Source organism: Diorhabda sublineata, chromosome 3, assembly GCF_026230105.1.
Source record: "Diorhabda sublineata isolate icDioSubl1.1 chromosome 3, icDioSubl1.1, whole genome shotgun sequence".
In the NCBI taxonomy this organism is placed as follows: Eukaryota; Metazoa; Arthropoda; class Insecta; order Coleoptera; family Chrysomelidae; genus Diorhabda; species Diorhabda sublineata.
In genome coordinates, this window is record NC_079476.1 from 32,732,425 (window position 1) to 32,746,416 (window position 13,992).

General features: G+C 31.6%; 1 protein-coding gene across 3 annotated transcripts in view; it reads left to right on the top strand.

The window, feature by feature from the left end:
- LOC130441553 (collagen alpha chain CG42342-like) overlaps positions 1 to 13,992 on the top strand; it is a 426,499-nt gene that overhangs the window by 367,084 nt on the left and 45,423 nt on the right. The window contains exons 7-11 of one of the 3 annotated variants that reach the window (XM_056775282.1): positions 4,145 to 4,213; positions 4,393 to 4,446; positions 11,465 to 11,644; positions 12,246 to 12,308; positions 12,388 to 12,432. In XM_056775282.1, coding sequence (XP_056631260.1) covers positions 4,145 to 4,213; positions 4,393 to 4,446; positions 11,465 to 11,644; positions 12,246 to 12,308; positions 12,388 to 12,432 — 411 coding nt within the window. The remainder of the gene's footprint in view (positions 1 to 4,144; positions 4,214 to 4,392; positions 4,447 to 11,464; positions 11,645 to 12,245; positions 12,309 to 12,387; positions 12,433 to 13,992) is intronic. The other 2 variants (XM_056775280.1, XM_056775281.1) reach the window with 2 other exon arrangements.

Sequence of the window (13,992 nt, forward strand, 5' to 3'; positions counted from 1 at the left end):
TATCTGTTGAAATAATGACAATTTCAATGAATTTGCTGTACTGATATACTAGTTATTTTGAAAAAACTTTCACAATAACTAGTAATTAGTCACGAAAACACTGCAGGTCAAGATAATGTAGCACTATGATTCATTTTACTTTTTTCGTCATCATGTATAACTGTATACATGCTACTAATATATTCAATACTATATAATGCAATGAGAAACAAAATCGATATCTTGTTTCATTTTGGTCAAATTCCAAATATTCTGCGCTCACGCTATAATGCAGATATTAATCATGTTCAGTGAAAACATTTTACGAACGATGAAATCATGGTACTCTTAAGAAATAAAACTGAGCGAAAGAATTTTTATTTGATAAACAAATGAAGTTTATTATTACCATCACGCAATCTTTAAGTCAATTTATATTGAAACGAATAATATATTGCTATTTTTACCATACTTTAACTTACGTTTTTAGTTTGCCTGATCCGATGGAATTTTATAATCAAATCTTCACTTATTTTTGATTGACTATACTATAAAAGTATCTTCAATGAAAGTAACTGTGAAATAAATTATTTACATTATACCTTAGCCAAAAGAGATTTCAAAAGTAAAATAGCTTCTATAGCTCAACGATTGTTGAGCACCGTTAAAAACATATGGTTGGTGGATTAAATCTCATTAGTGACATGAATAATAATATGAATTTTTTTCAAGAACTTGTATATTCTAATTCCAAAACGATTTTCAATTTTGTTTAACATAAAACATTTTTTGAAACCACATTTAGTTTAAAAGATACTAAAAAATAAAATTGCCTAATAATGACAAACCTGAAAAAGTTTATTGTGAATACAATATAACTATTTACTATAATTTTGTTACTCATCGTGGTTTTCTTCTGTATATTGAAATTTTATTTTATTTGTCTTATCTTTATTCAGTAATTTTTATGTTTGTTTTTTAGTTTTTACAAGCTTTTATCTACAAATTGTAACAATTTTTTGACAATAAAGGATTTCTCTTTCTTTCTCTCTTTTCTCTCAATACAAAAATTTAATTATGACAGTAGACTATGTATCGTCATCAATGCGCTTGATAACGACTATTTATCTCCTGTCATTGTAAACACTCCTTAGGGGCAAGTAACTCTTATTTGTGGGCATTTTTACACAGTTTATTATAACGTATTATAGTCCAGTCAATATAGACATTTATACAAAGAATTCTGGAAAGCTAAATATTTGTGGAGAGCTGGGGGTTTATCATGTGTGCTACAAAAGTTATTCGGGGTCAAAGGCCAAAATTTTAGTTTTTTTATATTTTTCTCGAAAAAAGTAAGTTTTATCAAAAAAAAACGAACAAAGTTGTAGACCTTGAAATTCTCTACAACAATAGTTCCTATAGTTTTCTTCCTAAGAGTTACCATTCCTGAGATATCTTGATTCTAAGAATCGCATTATACATGATATACACATTTTCACGCAACCTGTGAGGTAGTAGACTCGGCGCTTTTGTTTTACCGTTTCCCCTGTAGGCCTACTACACTAAATGTCATGACAATTTTAGGATAATTTAAGGGAACAATACCTATCATGTTCTAGATATAAGCTTATTGATATTTCTATGGATTATTGGGTTAACTATTGTTTTCATTTCTTTAGATATTTTAATCAGATTCATACTCTTGAAAGCCTATGTCAACAGTCTTCTACTTCCTGTTCCTCTTGCTGGATGTACATAAATTATTCAAATGTGGCGTGAGTCATTGGTCTCTTCATTTAAATCACAGGAAACTTCCTCTATAGTACTCAACTGGACATTTGGGCAAACGTGACATTTCCAATTGGTACCCTTCTTTTTAACATCCAGGAACAACCTTTTTTGCAATTGCAAAAAATATTGTTGAGTAGGTAGGAGTAAAGTTTTGATCGGTTCCAGAGCATTATTCAGGAATTTCAAACCCCAGTCTTCCGGATTTAATTAATTGCCTAACCATGTTTTAACTTGATAGTATACTCGATACAATGTTGAATAGCAGATGTCGATATTGGAGAAAGACATAGTTGTACTTGTTTCTTGTTTCGCGTATTTTTTATAAAAGTTAAGTATCGGTATTGATCAATGCAAGTAATTTTTTGGAGCTCCATAAACCGAAAAGAGAAAGCGAATTCCTTCCGTAATTATTGTTTGAGGTATGGAATCAATTTCTGTAAATACTCTAGATAAAAGAGACACAAATAGGTATTTATACTCGCCTGATCTGTATATATGTGACTTATATATGCATATCATGTATAATTTGACTCTTAGAATCGCGATGTCTCGAGAATGGCAATTATTTAAAAAAAAAACGTCTCAACCATTTTTATAGAGAATTTGAAGATCTTGATAAAACTTACCGTTTCTCAAAGAACATCAAATTTTAATATTTGACATTGAATAACTTGTAGCAAACATAAGATCGACGGGGATTTTTAAAATTTTATTTGTAATTGTAAATCTCAGCTCTCCACCAATTTTTGGCTATCCGGAAATTTTTGTTATTTGACCACTATTTTTACGTCTAAATTGATTGTATTATCAAGATAGTTGTTTTTGTATTAAATGCGTAACATGAGTATTTTTTCAAGTTAAAATGAGATTGTCAATTTTTCGGGTCTAAATATTTTTTCGAACTTGCCTTGAAAATAAAAAAAAGTTTATACACTTAATACAAACAACATTTTTGTACAACTATGATTGTGAGTTTACATTGTCGGAAATTTATTAAAAATAAATACATTCGATACATCTTAACGTGTTTTTTGTCCCGATAAGTTATCGCTTTTAAACGACTGTTGCCTTTAAAAACATAATTCCATAAAACAACATGGAAGCTGGAGATCTGTCTCCGTTGCAGTAGCATATATAAAAAATAGTTTAAAAAACAAAAATTTAAATTCTCAATAAAATATCAAACTGTTCATCTTCTTCCAAACATATTAAAATATCTGATGAAATTGTGGAATAGACTTAGAACATCAACGTTTCTGATTTGCAGTAACATGAAACATCTTTGGAAACTTATGTTTATTCCAATAAATTAAATTGTTTTATGATGAATAATCAGTTAATAATTGACTCTCTTAGAAATAAAGTCTTTTTCATACAACTGCATACAACTTTTAATGACAGTCAACAGTGTTTACGCGGAAACGTGTTAAAAATATTTTTAACAGGGTTATGTGATTATTTGAATATTGAAATGCATTTTGAAGCTTAATGTCAATTCTCTTGATATTTTAACGAAATTGGGCAGTTATTCAATAAACGTTGTATGAAATTTGTGATGGAAGCGATATTATTTTGTACGAGAACTTGTTTAATTCGCTCCGCACAATCCACAAACTTCTTCATTTACAAAGTTAACATTTGCATATCAATAGATATGCTAAAATATGAAGTTCTCTTGAACGTTGTACAAAAAATTTATTTTGATATATAAATGATAAATATATGTCATGAACTTAAATATGTGACAACAAATTATTTGTGTGTCTCTGAACTATAGTTTAGTTTTTTCCAATAACTGTTAACTAGAATTTTTTTCGAACTATGATGATTAATAATTCAAATGGTAATATTAGTGGGCACATTTTAAATAACAGTCCTGCCGAACCATATGGCCCCTCTTTAAAACTGCTTTTACCATTAAGTTGGGTCATTTCAATTTCTCTCACACTACCCCCAAACTCACTGTATATATCCAAAAATTAGATTTCTGATGTTTGAACGACCACAGTTTGAGAAATATTTTTTTATTATTGAGTTGCATTTCGGAAACTATATTCCGAGATCACCTATAAGCTGATTGCGTATACTAACCAAGAACAAGATTTCATCAGAGTGTACGAACTTACCGATTCTTGTTCGGCAGAAATTTCAAATATAAACCTCAACAACAAAAAGATTAATTCCTATTACTTTAGAAAGTCTTGGCGCTTCTCAAAGCACCAACCTATACTAGAAAATCTAATTCTGTATAATTTATGTATAACAAATATACTTGTCATACCTGTATGTGTTAACAAGGTTTCCCTATATTTGTCAAAAAAAACTACACAAAAATATACGATAGTACCGTAATCAAATTCAAACCCAATTTCAGACTTTAAAAAGATCGGTAACGACGCTACGAGGTGGAACTCTTGGATACGCCGAAATTGTCGCCGTCAAGGTTTGATTTTTTTATTTTCTAGGTGTACATTTGTGATATCTTTGTATATGAACAAACTTGGTATTTTGGTTTATATTTTTAGCATGCTCCTGTAGACTGCCGCAGTTATATTTATAGTTTAGTCCAATTTTGTTTTATTTTGTTTTTAAATTATAGTGCACGTTTATTTTTATTTTTAGGGGTTGCAAGAAAGGGGGCATAATATTTCTGGCGAAGTATTGATTACCTTAAAAGTAAGTGATTTTGTTAGGAAGCTTCATGTAGAAGTAATTCAATATCAAAAGTTTGCATGAATTTAGACTAATAGAATAGAAAATTAGAATTTTATTATGAATATTATTTCTGCATAAACTGAACCAAAAAGTTTTTAAAATCAAGTTTCCTTGTAAGATCTTCTTTTCCGTAGTATCTATGCTGCTAGACTTTCTCTACTAGATCTATTCTTCTTCCATTTATAATTTACCGCAGTCGGATTTGCTTCTTTGAAATGTTCATACAAGATAATCCATATTAACAAAATATGTATATTCATATATATATTCTCATATTGAAATAGCGGATTTTATACTATAATTTGACCCTTGTTAGTTTTGTAATAAAGAGACAAAGCTGTACGAATCCAACTATAATTTCTCAAGAATGGAATAATATATTGAATATTGAAAGGAAAGTTAAACTTTTGAAAACAACGTGGAATCTAAGAACTCACTAGGCTGTGATCAATCAACAAACTATATTGATGATAATTGTGTTGAAAAGTGTTTCACATTCAATGACATTATTTTATATATCATGCATTACACAAAAGCTGAAACATTGGTAAAAAATTGTCACTCTATGTCAAGAATTATAAAAATAAAAAGCTACAAAGAGAGAATATATGAAGTTGCACAAGGATTGTCCATCTCAAAATAAATGAATAGATATGCATAACTTCAGGAATATTATTCCAGAAAACGCGGGTTAAAAAAGCATCGCATGTAAGCTATGGATCAATGGTATATTCAAAAGCTAGCAAACCCATTCTAGAAAAATTCGACAGCTTTAACATTTCAGTTTTACGTTTGATAACTAGTGCATTTAAATCAAAACCAGTGTGAAGTCTGTATTGCGAATCAAGGGAACCATCCTTAGAGAATAGAGAATGTATCACGTACGCAGCCAAATTAGAATCAAATCCTTTCAATCCTACCCTCCAAAATTGCCTCTCCAACAAATTCCCAAATCGTTTTCACATAGACCCAGATCGGCAAAATCTTTCTATGCTAGAATTGACTACTATCTAGGCGTATAAAATCTTTCACTTTCTGAATTTCTTCCTATCGAATATTCTCAAAATCCACCATGGACAATAAAAAGCATCAATTTATAACCCTGCTTACATCAGCAGAGAATCATCGTACCAACCATAGGCTAATCAAAGGACACTTTAGTGATGAATACAAAAACTTTGTACATATTTGAACAAACACATCCAAATTTCAAGATGGTACGGATATCGCTATTATCACACCCACTACCAAATAGATACTCAAAGCACATCTAATTATAACCTCATACTCACAGATTCCCTTAACTAAATCCAAACTCTTTAAAAAACTTATACCACAAATTCCTTGGCAATAAAAAATTAACAGAACTACAATATATACAAGATAAAAAAAATGCATTCTGTTGGATCTCCTCATATACTGGAATAAGAGGTAACGAAAAGGCAGAGCTGGTCGCAAAAGAAGTTGTAAATAGTGGTATTGCGGAGTGCGTGAACTTTTTAACTACAGCCGATATTAAATCAACCCTAAAATATAAAGTACTCAAGGAATGGGAGAACTAATGGTCAATTTCCATGTAAAAGATTGGATAAGTGAAAGTCTCCATGAATCCATGGTTACTGCTACCGGAAAATAGAGTTCTCCTAACGTGTCATACGCTACTGCCCCATAGCTACTTATTCGATGGTAAATCTGGAACAAAATGTGAAAACTGCAATTACAAATTGACTATAAAACACATACTAGTAGATTATTCACCTTTTAATGCTTTAATTCGGTATAATATCTATCATTCCAAAATCGAAGCAAAAAAGGACGTTGCAATAGATACTTTAAGTCACAGTGTATATGATACCACAATATCCACATACATATAACATTTTACAACCTAAATACAATACATCAGACAAATCTTGACCATAAATTTAATAAATTTATAGATTCTAGAAAACGTACTAATACAGGCTATACAAATTAGTAACATAAGATCAAAAGCGAAAACGATTAGAATTATGTGAGCTTATACTGCAAAGACTGTAGGAATATTTTAATTTAATCATTTTTATTATGTGGAAAAAGTCTGTTCTGGTAAATGTCGCATAATAATAATAAAATTGTGGAATGTATATTTTTCCACTACACATCAACACCAGATAGTCAGTAGTTTGGCTTTTGGTGTAGCTGCCGAAAAATTTCAGCGAATTAATTTGACAACAGGACTGAGTGTCCTTAAGCAGACTATTTGGAATTAGAGTAACAAATTTCATGTTTGGGATTAGTTATGGTACTTCCATTGCATGACCATCAAATAATCCAGAGTTAACACCATGGAAAATTTCCGGAATGAGAAATTTTCTCATAACAGTGGAAGCGTTGAGATTAATGAAAACTTAGTTAAAGCTTGTCTACAAAAACTAAATAAATAACCATCATAATGCTAATGACAGGATATGGACTCTGAATACCACCAATAATGACGGCCATTTCCAACAATTCTTATAGTTAATACTTCTCAGTTCTCAGTTCATTACCAATTTTATTTATTTTCTATTGCTTTCATTAGTTATTATCAAGTGTTGTTGATTGCCAAATGTATTAAATTGTTGTTTAATTGTTGAAATATTTGAAATAATTTAGCATATTTCTGTCCAAGAACTGTAAAATTTTTAATAGGGGTAGTCAATTTATAGTGAAAAACCCTATAGACTAGTTTCTCCAATACTGGTCATACAAAAATTCAATCGATGCTTACCTCGGGCTTTAATGTGACTTTCTCAACTAATCAATAATTGATATATCTAACCACCCTATCACTACCTACGGACGTTCCTTATAATGAGTGACGAAACGTCGATGACACGATTTCAGACCTTAAACTCTATGAGTTCGATTGTATCTAATGGAATTTTCTATTTAGCAGTTATCTCTCTTCCCACGTAACAACAGTTGTTGAGTTGTTTGATTGTTTCTCGGCCACTAAACTCAATTTAACATCATCTGCTCGCCTCCTTATACAGGGTGCTTGATATAAATTTATGGATATAAATATGTACAATTTGCTTACAGATTATTTTTACTTCAGTAAGTACGCAGCTATGTCAAAATTACCCCTTGTTTATGTTATAATAATTTATACGTTCTTGAGGTTCTGCTTTTCGCCAAACTGTTGGCCCATCTTCACTTCATTATAGCGTTTTCTTCACTGTCTATTATTTTTGTTCACTTCCTAATATTCTCATTTCAAACCCAGTTCTATGTTTAGCATTATTCTCTTCATCACCATTTTCGTGGTTTTCAGCATCTTCTAATCATTCACTTATATGTGAAGATTGCGGGGTAGCAAAAATCGCATATTACAATCGTACATAGAGATTCCTCAAGGAGTTCTTACTCTAGGAGTTAGAGGCAAATGGATAGACAGTATAAGATATTGCAACGGATACACAGCCGCACGTCATTTGACGGCATCCATAATAATTTGTGAGAAACTATAAACTATTCTTAGGTAACTACATCATCATAGCGTTTTCTTGACTGTCTATTATTTATTTCCTTCTAATATTCTTATTTTTGGCCCAGTTTTATGAAGTCATTTTGAGCATAATTCTCTTTATCGCCATTTTCGGGGTTTCCAGCATATCGGTATTTTTGGTCAGAGTCTCTTGACCATTCAGTCATATTTGGATTTGCGTGGTACCAAAAATCGCATATTATTCATATATAGAGATTCGTTAAGGAGCCTTTATTCTAGAAAGGAAAGGCAAATGGATAGACAGACAAAGATATTGCAACGGATACACAGCCGCACTAACGTTGCCCATCATAATTTAATCAATACTATAAACTATTATTTGGTAAGTATTGTTCTAAATGTTTCTGAAGAAGAATTGAATAAAATCAGAGAGAAATTTTAGACAATGTGAGTTTTAAGCGTGAAATGACCTTCATCCACAAACCTTGCCCGAGAAACGTCACGATATTATGAATTACATGAATATAATAAATTGTGTAAGACATATACAGACACCTTAGACATAAAGAATGAGCTGGTTCAGAGAAATATGAATAATATTGGTAGAAAATTACTGGAAAGCATCATGAATGCATCATATTAGTGTACACATATAAAAATAGTTGGTCAAAAAGTAGAAGTTATTTTTCTATGTTTACGGCGCAAACTTCATATTTTCATAGCATCAACAGAAACGAATCCATCGCTAGAGGCCGTTTTCATCTCTTTAACCAGTATATTAGAAAATTCTAAGCAAATATTAGGTATACCGAACAAATATTCTTCAAAATAAAATGAAAAAAAAAATCATTGGGGATCGTACAAATAAAATCAATTCAATCATTTCGAGTGTTTAAAGGACGGTTATTTCTTATATTATCAAAATAAATTAACAAAACTGTGTTGTAACAATACGATTGCTAATTCTCTTACATTTAATACCTTATAAACAATTTTGCAGAAACTACAACGAAAATCTGTGTAATAACAGAGGGAAACATATCAAAAATTATAGCTGAGTAAATTGCTTTTTTGTTTTGGTCCTATACGTCCGAAAATATCTGCTGGCAGCATTTGGTCATTGGTGCCATATCATAACTTTTGCGTTTATTTGCTATCAACGTCGGAAAATTTAATTAGAGCCATAAATTGCCAGTACAGCATATTCTGTGCTCAACATAATATTTGGAATAGGTTCGTCTGTGAAGTTGACTGAAGGTAAAATCAATATTCACCACTTGAAAGGTATTTTATGATGTATGAGTATTATAAAACAATTGACATAAAGCAGTTATATCAGGTATTAAGGACATGAATATGGTGATCAAATAATAAAAGGGAAGCTTGAGAAAATTGAATTACAAATACAGTTTGACAATTTTAATGATGAAGTTACTTAGAACGTGTGCGAATAGAATTGCGATATTTTCGTGTGATGATTTTATAAGACTTTCGATGTGGATTAAACCAACAACAAAGTGCCGATCAACTCGTTCGACTTTTGGTGATAAAGCACTATCTGAAGCCACCGCGTTTCGTTGGTTCGTGAGATTGAGGCACACTAAGCATTAGTTCCACTCGTATAAAGTCAATATTGCATGAACGATTCGCTGACAAAAACATTTTTCTCGCGTTAGATACCGCATAATTTTACAAATCACTCAAAGAAACTCTCGTGTTGGTTGGTGCAAGGAAATGCTGGAAAAGTTCAATAGCGGCGCTTCAAAATACGTCTATAGATCGGGACAGGCGACGAATTATTGATCTATGCATGAAACTAAACAATAATCGACTGTATGGGTCGTTGAAGACGAGCCAAATCCGACAAAAGTTGTTCGTTCACGAAGCATTTTGAAGCAAATGGTCGCCTGTTTTTGATTCTGATTTACTTGCCACAAGAGTTCCAAAAAAATAAGGGATATCAATCGCAAAAGACGAATCACGCTCTATCACAACAATGCGAGCTATCAAACATTAGTTCAAACAAAAAAGTTTTTGTACCGTCAAAACATCGAATTGATGGGTCGTCCACCGTACAGTCCTTGTTTGGTACCCAATGATCCTTTATTATTCCTGCCGATCAAAAATAAATTGCTAGGTCAAACTTAATCCTTCATTAGATCACAATTACATTTCTAACAATCACTTCAGTTTATACCATTCGGATTGTTTCTGGTCACTCGCCACATATCTCCAATATTCAACTAATGATAGCATGTCTTATATACGTTTTAAACAAGGAAGAAGGGCCTAGTAATATCGAACTTCTTCGTACAGACACTTCTTGAGAATAGTTTATTGGTTACCCAGCATTCTTTCAGTAGTTACTAGTTTCTAAATTGATTCATGACTGACGCCATTAGATGATATTCGGCTATGGTTCCGTCACAATATACATACGTAGAACATTCATTAAATTCAATTTGAAACACCAAATTTATATGACAGGCAAAAAATATGTCATGAGTTAAAGTGAAGCAGACTTGGAAACCGTATTAGATCAAATCATCACTATGTTACATCGCAATTTCGACTTACTCTTGAATTCTTTCATATGTTTTATTATACTCTCAACTACAATACAAACTGTTACAAATTTCTTAGAGATGGGCTCGCAATTCTTAACGGTGCTCACGAGTTTTGATCTGAACATCTCTTATTATTTTTCTATCGTTTTCTTTTATCAGAATTCATAAAAACTTCCACGAAATGTAAATTGTCCACTCCACTAGCTGATACGACTCTTACTATCTGCAACGCACACTTTACTACTAGTTTTAAAACTTTCTTTGGATGCTTTATTACAAGCTGTTCTTCACCTATTTTTTGTGTCTCCATTATTTCATAATATTTTTAAATCGTTGCATGACGATTTTGCTTTTCTTGCTTCTCTCTAAAGTTCAATTTTGGAATAATACAGTCTTGGTCTTGGCCTTTGAGCCAACGATCTCGCTTTTTATAATATTTAAACCGGTATATCTTGACTTATTGAAAACTTTTTTTGCCTTTTTTAATGCAAATGAAGAATCAATTCTCTTATTTCGTCAGAAACAGCACCGCATACCATCAACTCAATTTGTCTCTTACATTTATTTTGGTACTAACTAACCATTTTATTAAGAAGAAGACCAATTCAACAATTTCAAAGATAGCCTCGTATATCTTGTTATTTTCGTATTTAACGAACCAAAAATACTTGTTTAGATATAAAATTTTAATTTGACTTGAAAGAAATTCATATTGGCGAGCTCTAACTACTTCACTAAGCACAGAGCTTTTCTACAACGTGTTTGTATCTTCCTGTTTATATTCTAATCATATATAAGCAATTTAAGCTTAAGTAGATTGTTTTCTTGGTGGTTTTATGTTCTTGATGTAGTCAAATTCAATTTCCTATAATTATCTCATTTCCAACGATGAAATATGATACATCTATCTTATGCGCTTTACTTTTCACGTAATTTATAGGGCGAACCTGGAGAACCAGGACCACCGGGCCCACCTGGTCCACCAGGATCTGAAGGTATGCCTGGACATGATGGTCGGCAGGGAATGACTGGAGAACCAGGTCCACCAGGTGAACGTGGAGATCCTGGACCTATGGGTCCACCTGGGCCTCCTGGATTGGACGGAATGATTGGACCAAAGGTAAAATAACATTAATATAAAAGTACATTACAATTTAAAGATGATTATTACATTATCTGAATTATTTTTATATATTATTTATATTATTTTAGAAAACAGTCGATATTTTATGACTCTATTTTGAATCTTTATCAAATTAACAGTTTATTTTGTCAGGAAATATTTGAAAACATCTATAGCTAAAATAGAAATATTGATTCATTTGAATATTGAATGTTAATGATTACAACTCTGAGAACTATTCATAATTAGAACGAGAAATGAAAAGCGTTGGAATCATAACATACTATTTACTACCACTGCACCAACACTCACAACTATAATGTACGACGCGCGTTTCGATAATCAAACTATCGTCTTCAGAGAACAAAGTTGAACTAAGAGAATCAAAAGTATAAATTATGAGTTTTGGTGTAGTTTTCAGCAATTTCAACTTAATAACACTGTTTCTCAGAAATGCAATGCTGAACATCTTCCAAATAGGGTCATAAGTTGTTACACCTATATTTTCATGTTAACAATTGGCCAAACAACTTAGATTTGAAGCTAACCCAATTCTAATATTCCAAAAGCATTTTTTCCATCAATTCTGAACTTTTAGGGCGACAGAGGTACTATGGGTGCTCCAGGATATCCAGGACTACCGGGATATATTGGTTTACCTGTGAGACACTTTTTATTTTGTAATCATTATATTCATCTTGTGATTAGTCACAATTTGTATTTTATATTTTTCCTCGCAGGGTATGCCAGGTAGAAATGGCAGTAAGGGTGAATCCGGTATCCCAGTAAGTTCAAAATTGTCGTTACGAGATGTAGAAACGTTTTGTGACTAACATAATTTTTAATCAGGTGGCAGTAGATAGCTGTAAAAATTATTGTCGCATAATATCATCAGAGAGTAGATTCGTTATTTTATCCCCATGTCTAAATGTTACAACGTAATTCCTACATCATTTGTGAAGAGTTTCTCATTAATGAATTGATGAATTCATTCAAATACTCAAACTTTTTTTATATCAGTGTGTATACACTACTTTGTCATCCACTTTCACGCAGAGTCTGAGCGCAATTCATAATAAAAGTTTATTTTGAATTTCTGATTTTATCAGTCCTTTTCCAAGTTATTTTGCGATTCTTTCAATAGATAAATATCTTATTTTCATTTTACATGAAATTTCTTGAACAGAAGCTTTCAAATTGTTACAAAAGGTTCGCATTTGATAGGACTTTGAAACTAGATAAAACCCTTTATCAGTATCTTTCTCTTACACATTTCTTATAGACGCTTTACCATTTAACATCTGAATTTCTCTTAGCTAAGTTTTCTACTTTTCTGTAATCGATTTTTAAATAAAAATATTTGAAATATACCCGTTACAACATTATAGAGTTTGAGAGTTTCTGATAACCATTCTTCATTTACAAAAGCAAAGTGCCACCGGCCTGAAGGCTTCATACACTTGCTCGTTTCAATTTTCGAGTAATAAATTTCCAACTTTTAGGACAGTCAGGTATCTTGGAAATATATATAAATATTCCTGTGGTTTTGGAAAGACTTCCTGCATTTTGTACTCCTTTTCAAAGTTAGCAAAGGCCCGATCAGCAGGACTAAAATAAAATACAACTTCAACACTCTGTAATGTGCGGTAAACGGTAAAGACTTTCTCGATATTTCATACTTTTTAAATCCAGGAAACATCGATTTTGGATATGGAAAAATTATATTTTTTATAACAAACAATCATTTTTGTTTATGCAAAATTAGTATTCTAGAACTGCAAGATTGAGTATTGTGTCGCTAATTACGGATTGGGAAAAATCTGACTGATTTAAATTTAAAAACACAATAGCTACTTGATTGCGATGTTCTTTTGGATTTTTGTAGGGGAAAAATTGATTAATTGAAGTGAAAGAGTATCCAATACAACGTTTTTGAAGCGCTGATTTCTTATGGAAATTGGATGTGAGTATAGTACTAAGTACTATTCATACGGAGCGATGAGAAAAAATAATCTTTCCAATGGGTTCCTTTGACCTGAAAAATCAAAGACTTAAGGGAGAGAAACAATCTGCGACACAAAAGCATAAAAGTCCTAAATTCGAATATCATCATCTGTATTATGAGAACTAACAAGATTGAAATTAGATGTTTCATATTGTCTGTGATTGTTTTTCTGTGACCATTTTTGGATAAAAGCAATTGAGCAACTATTCAAAGATCTGTTACATAAAATCTAGCTTTGGAGAATATCTCCATTCATCGATGGATAGTGCCGGAGATGACATAGATAGACATGTGAGAAATACAGACGCAAAGCTCTACATAGAATTCTCATAAAACTCAA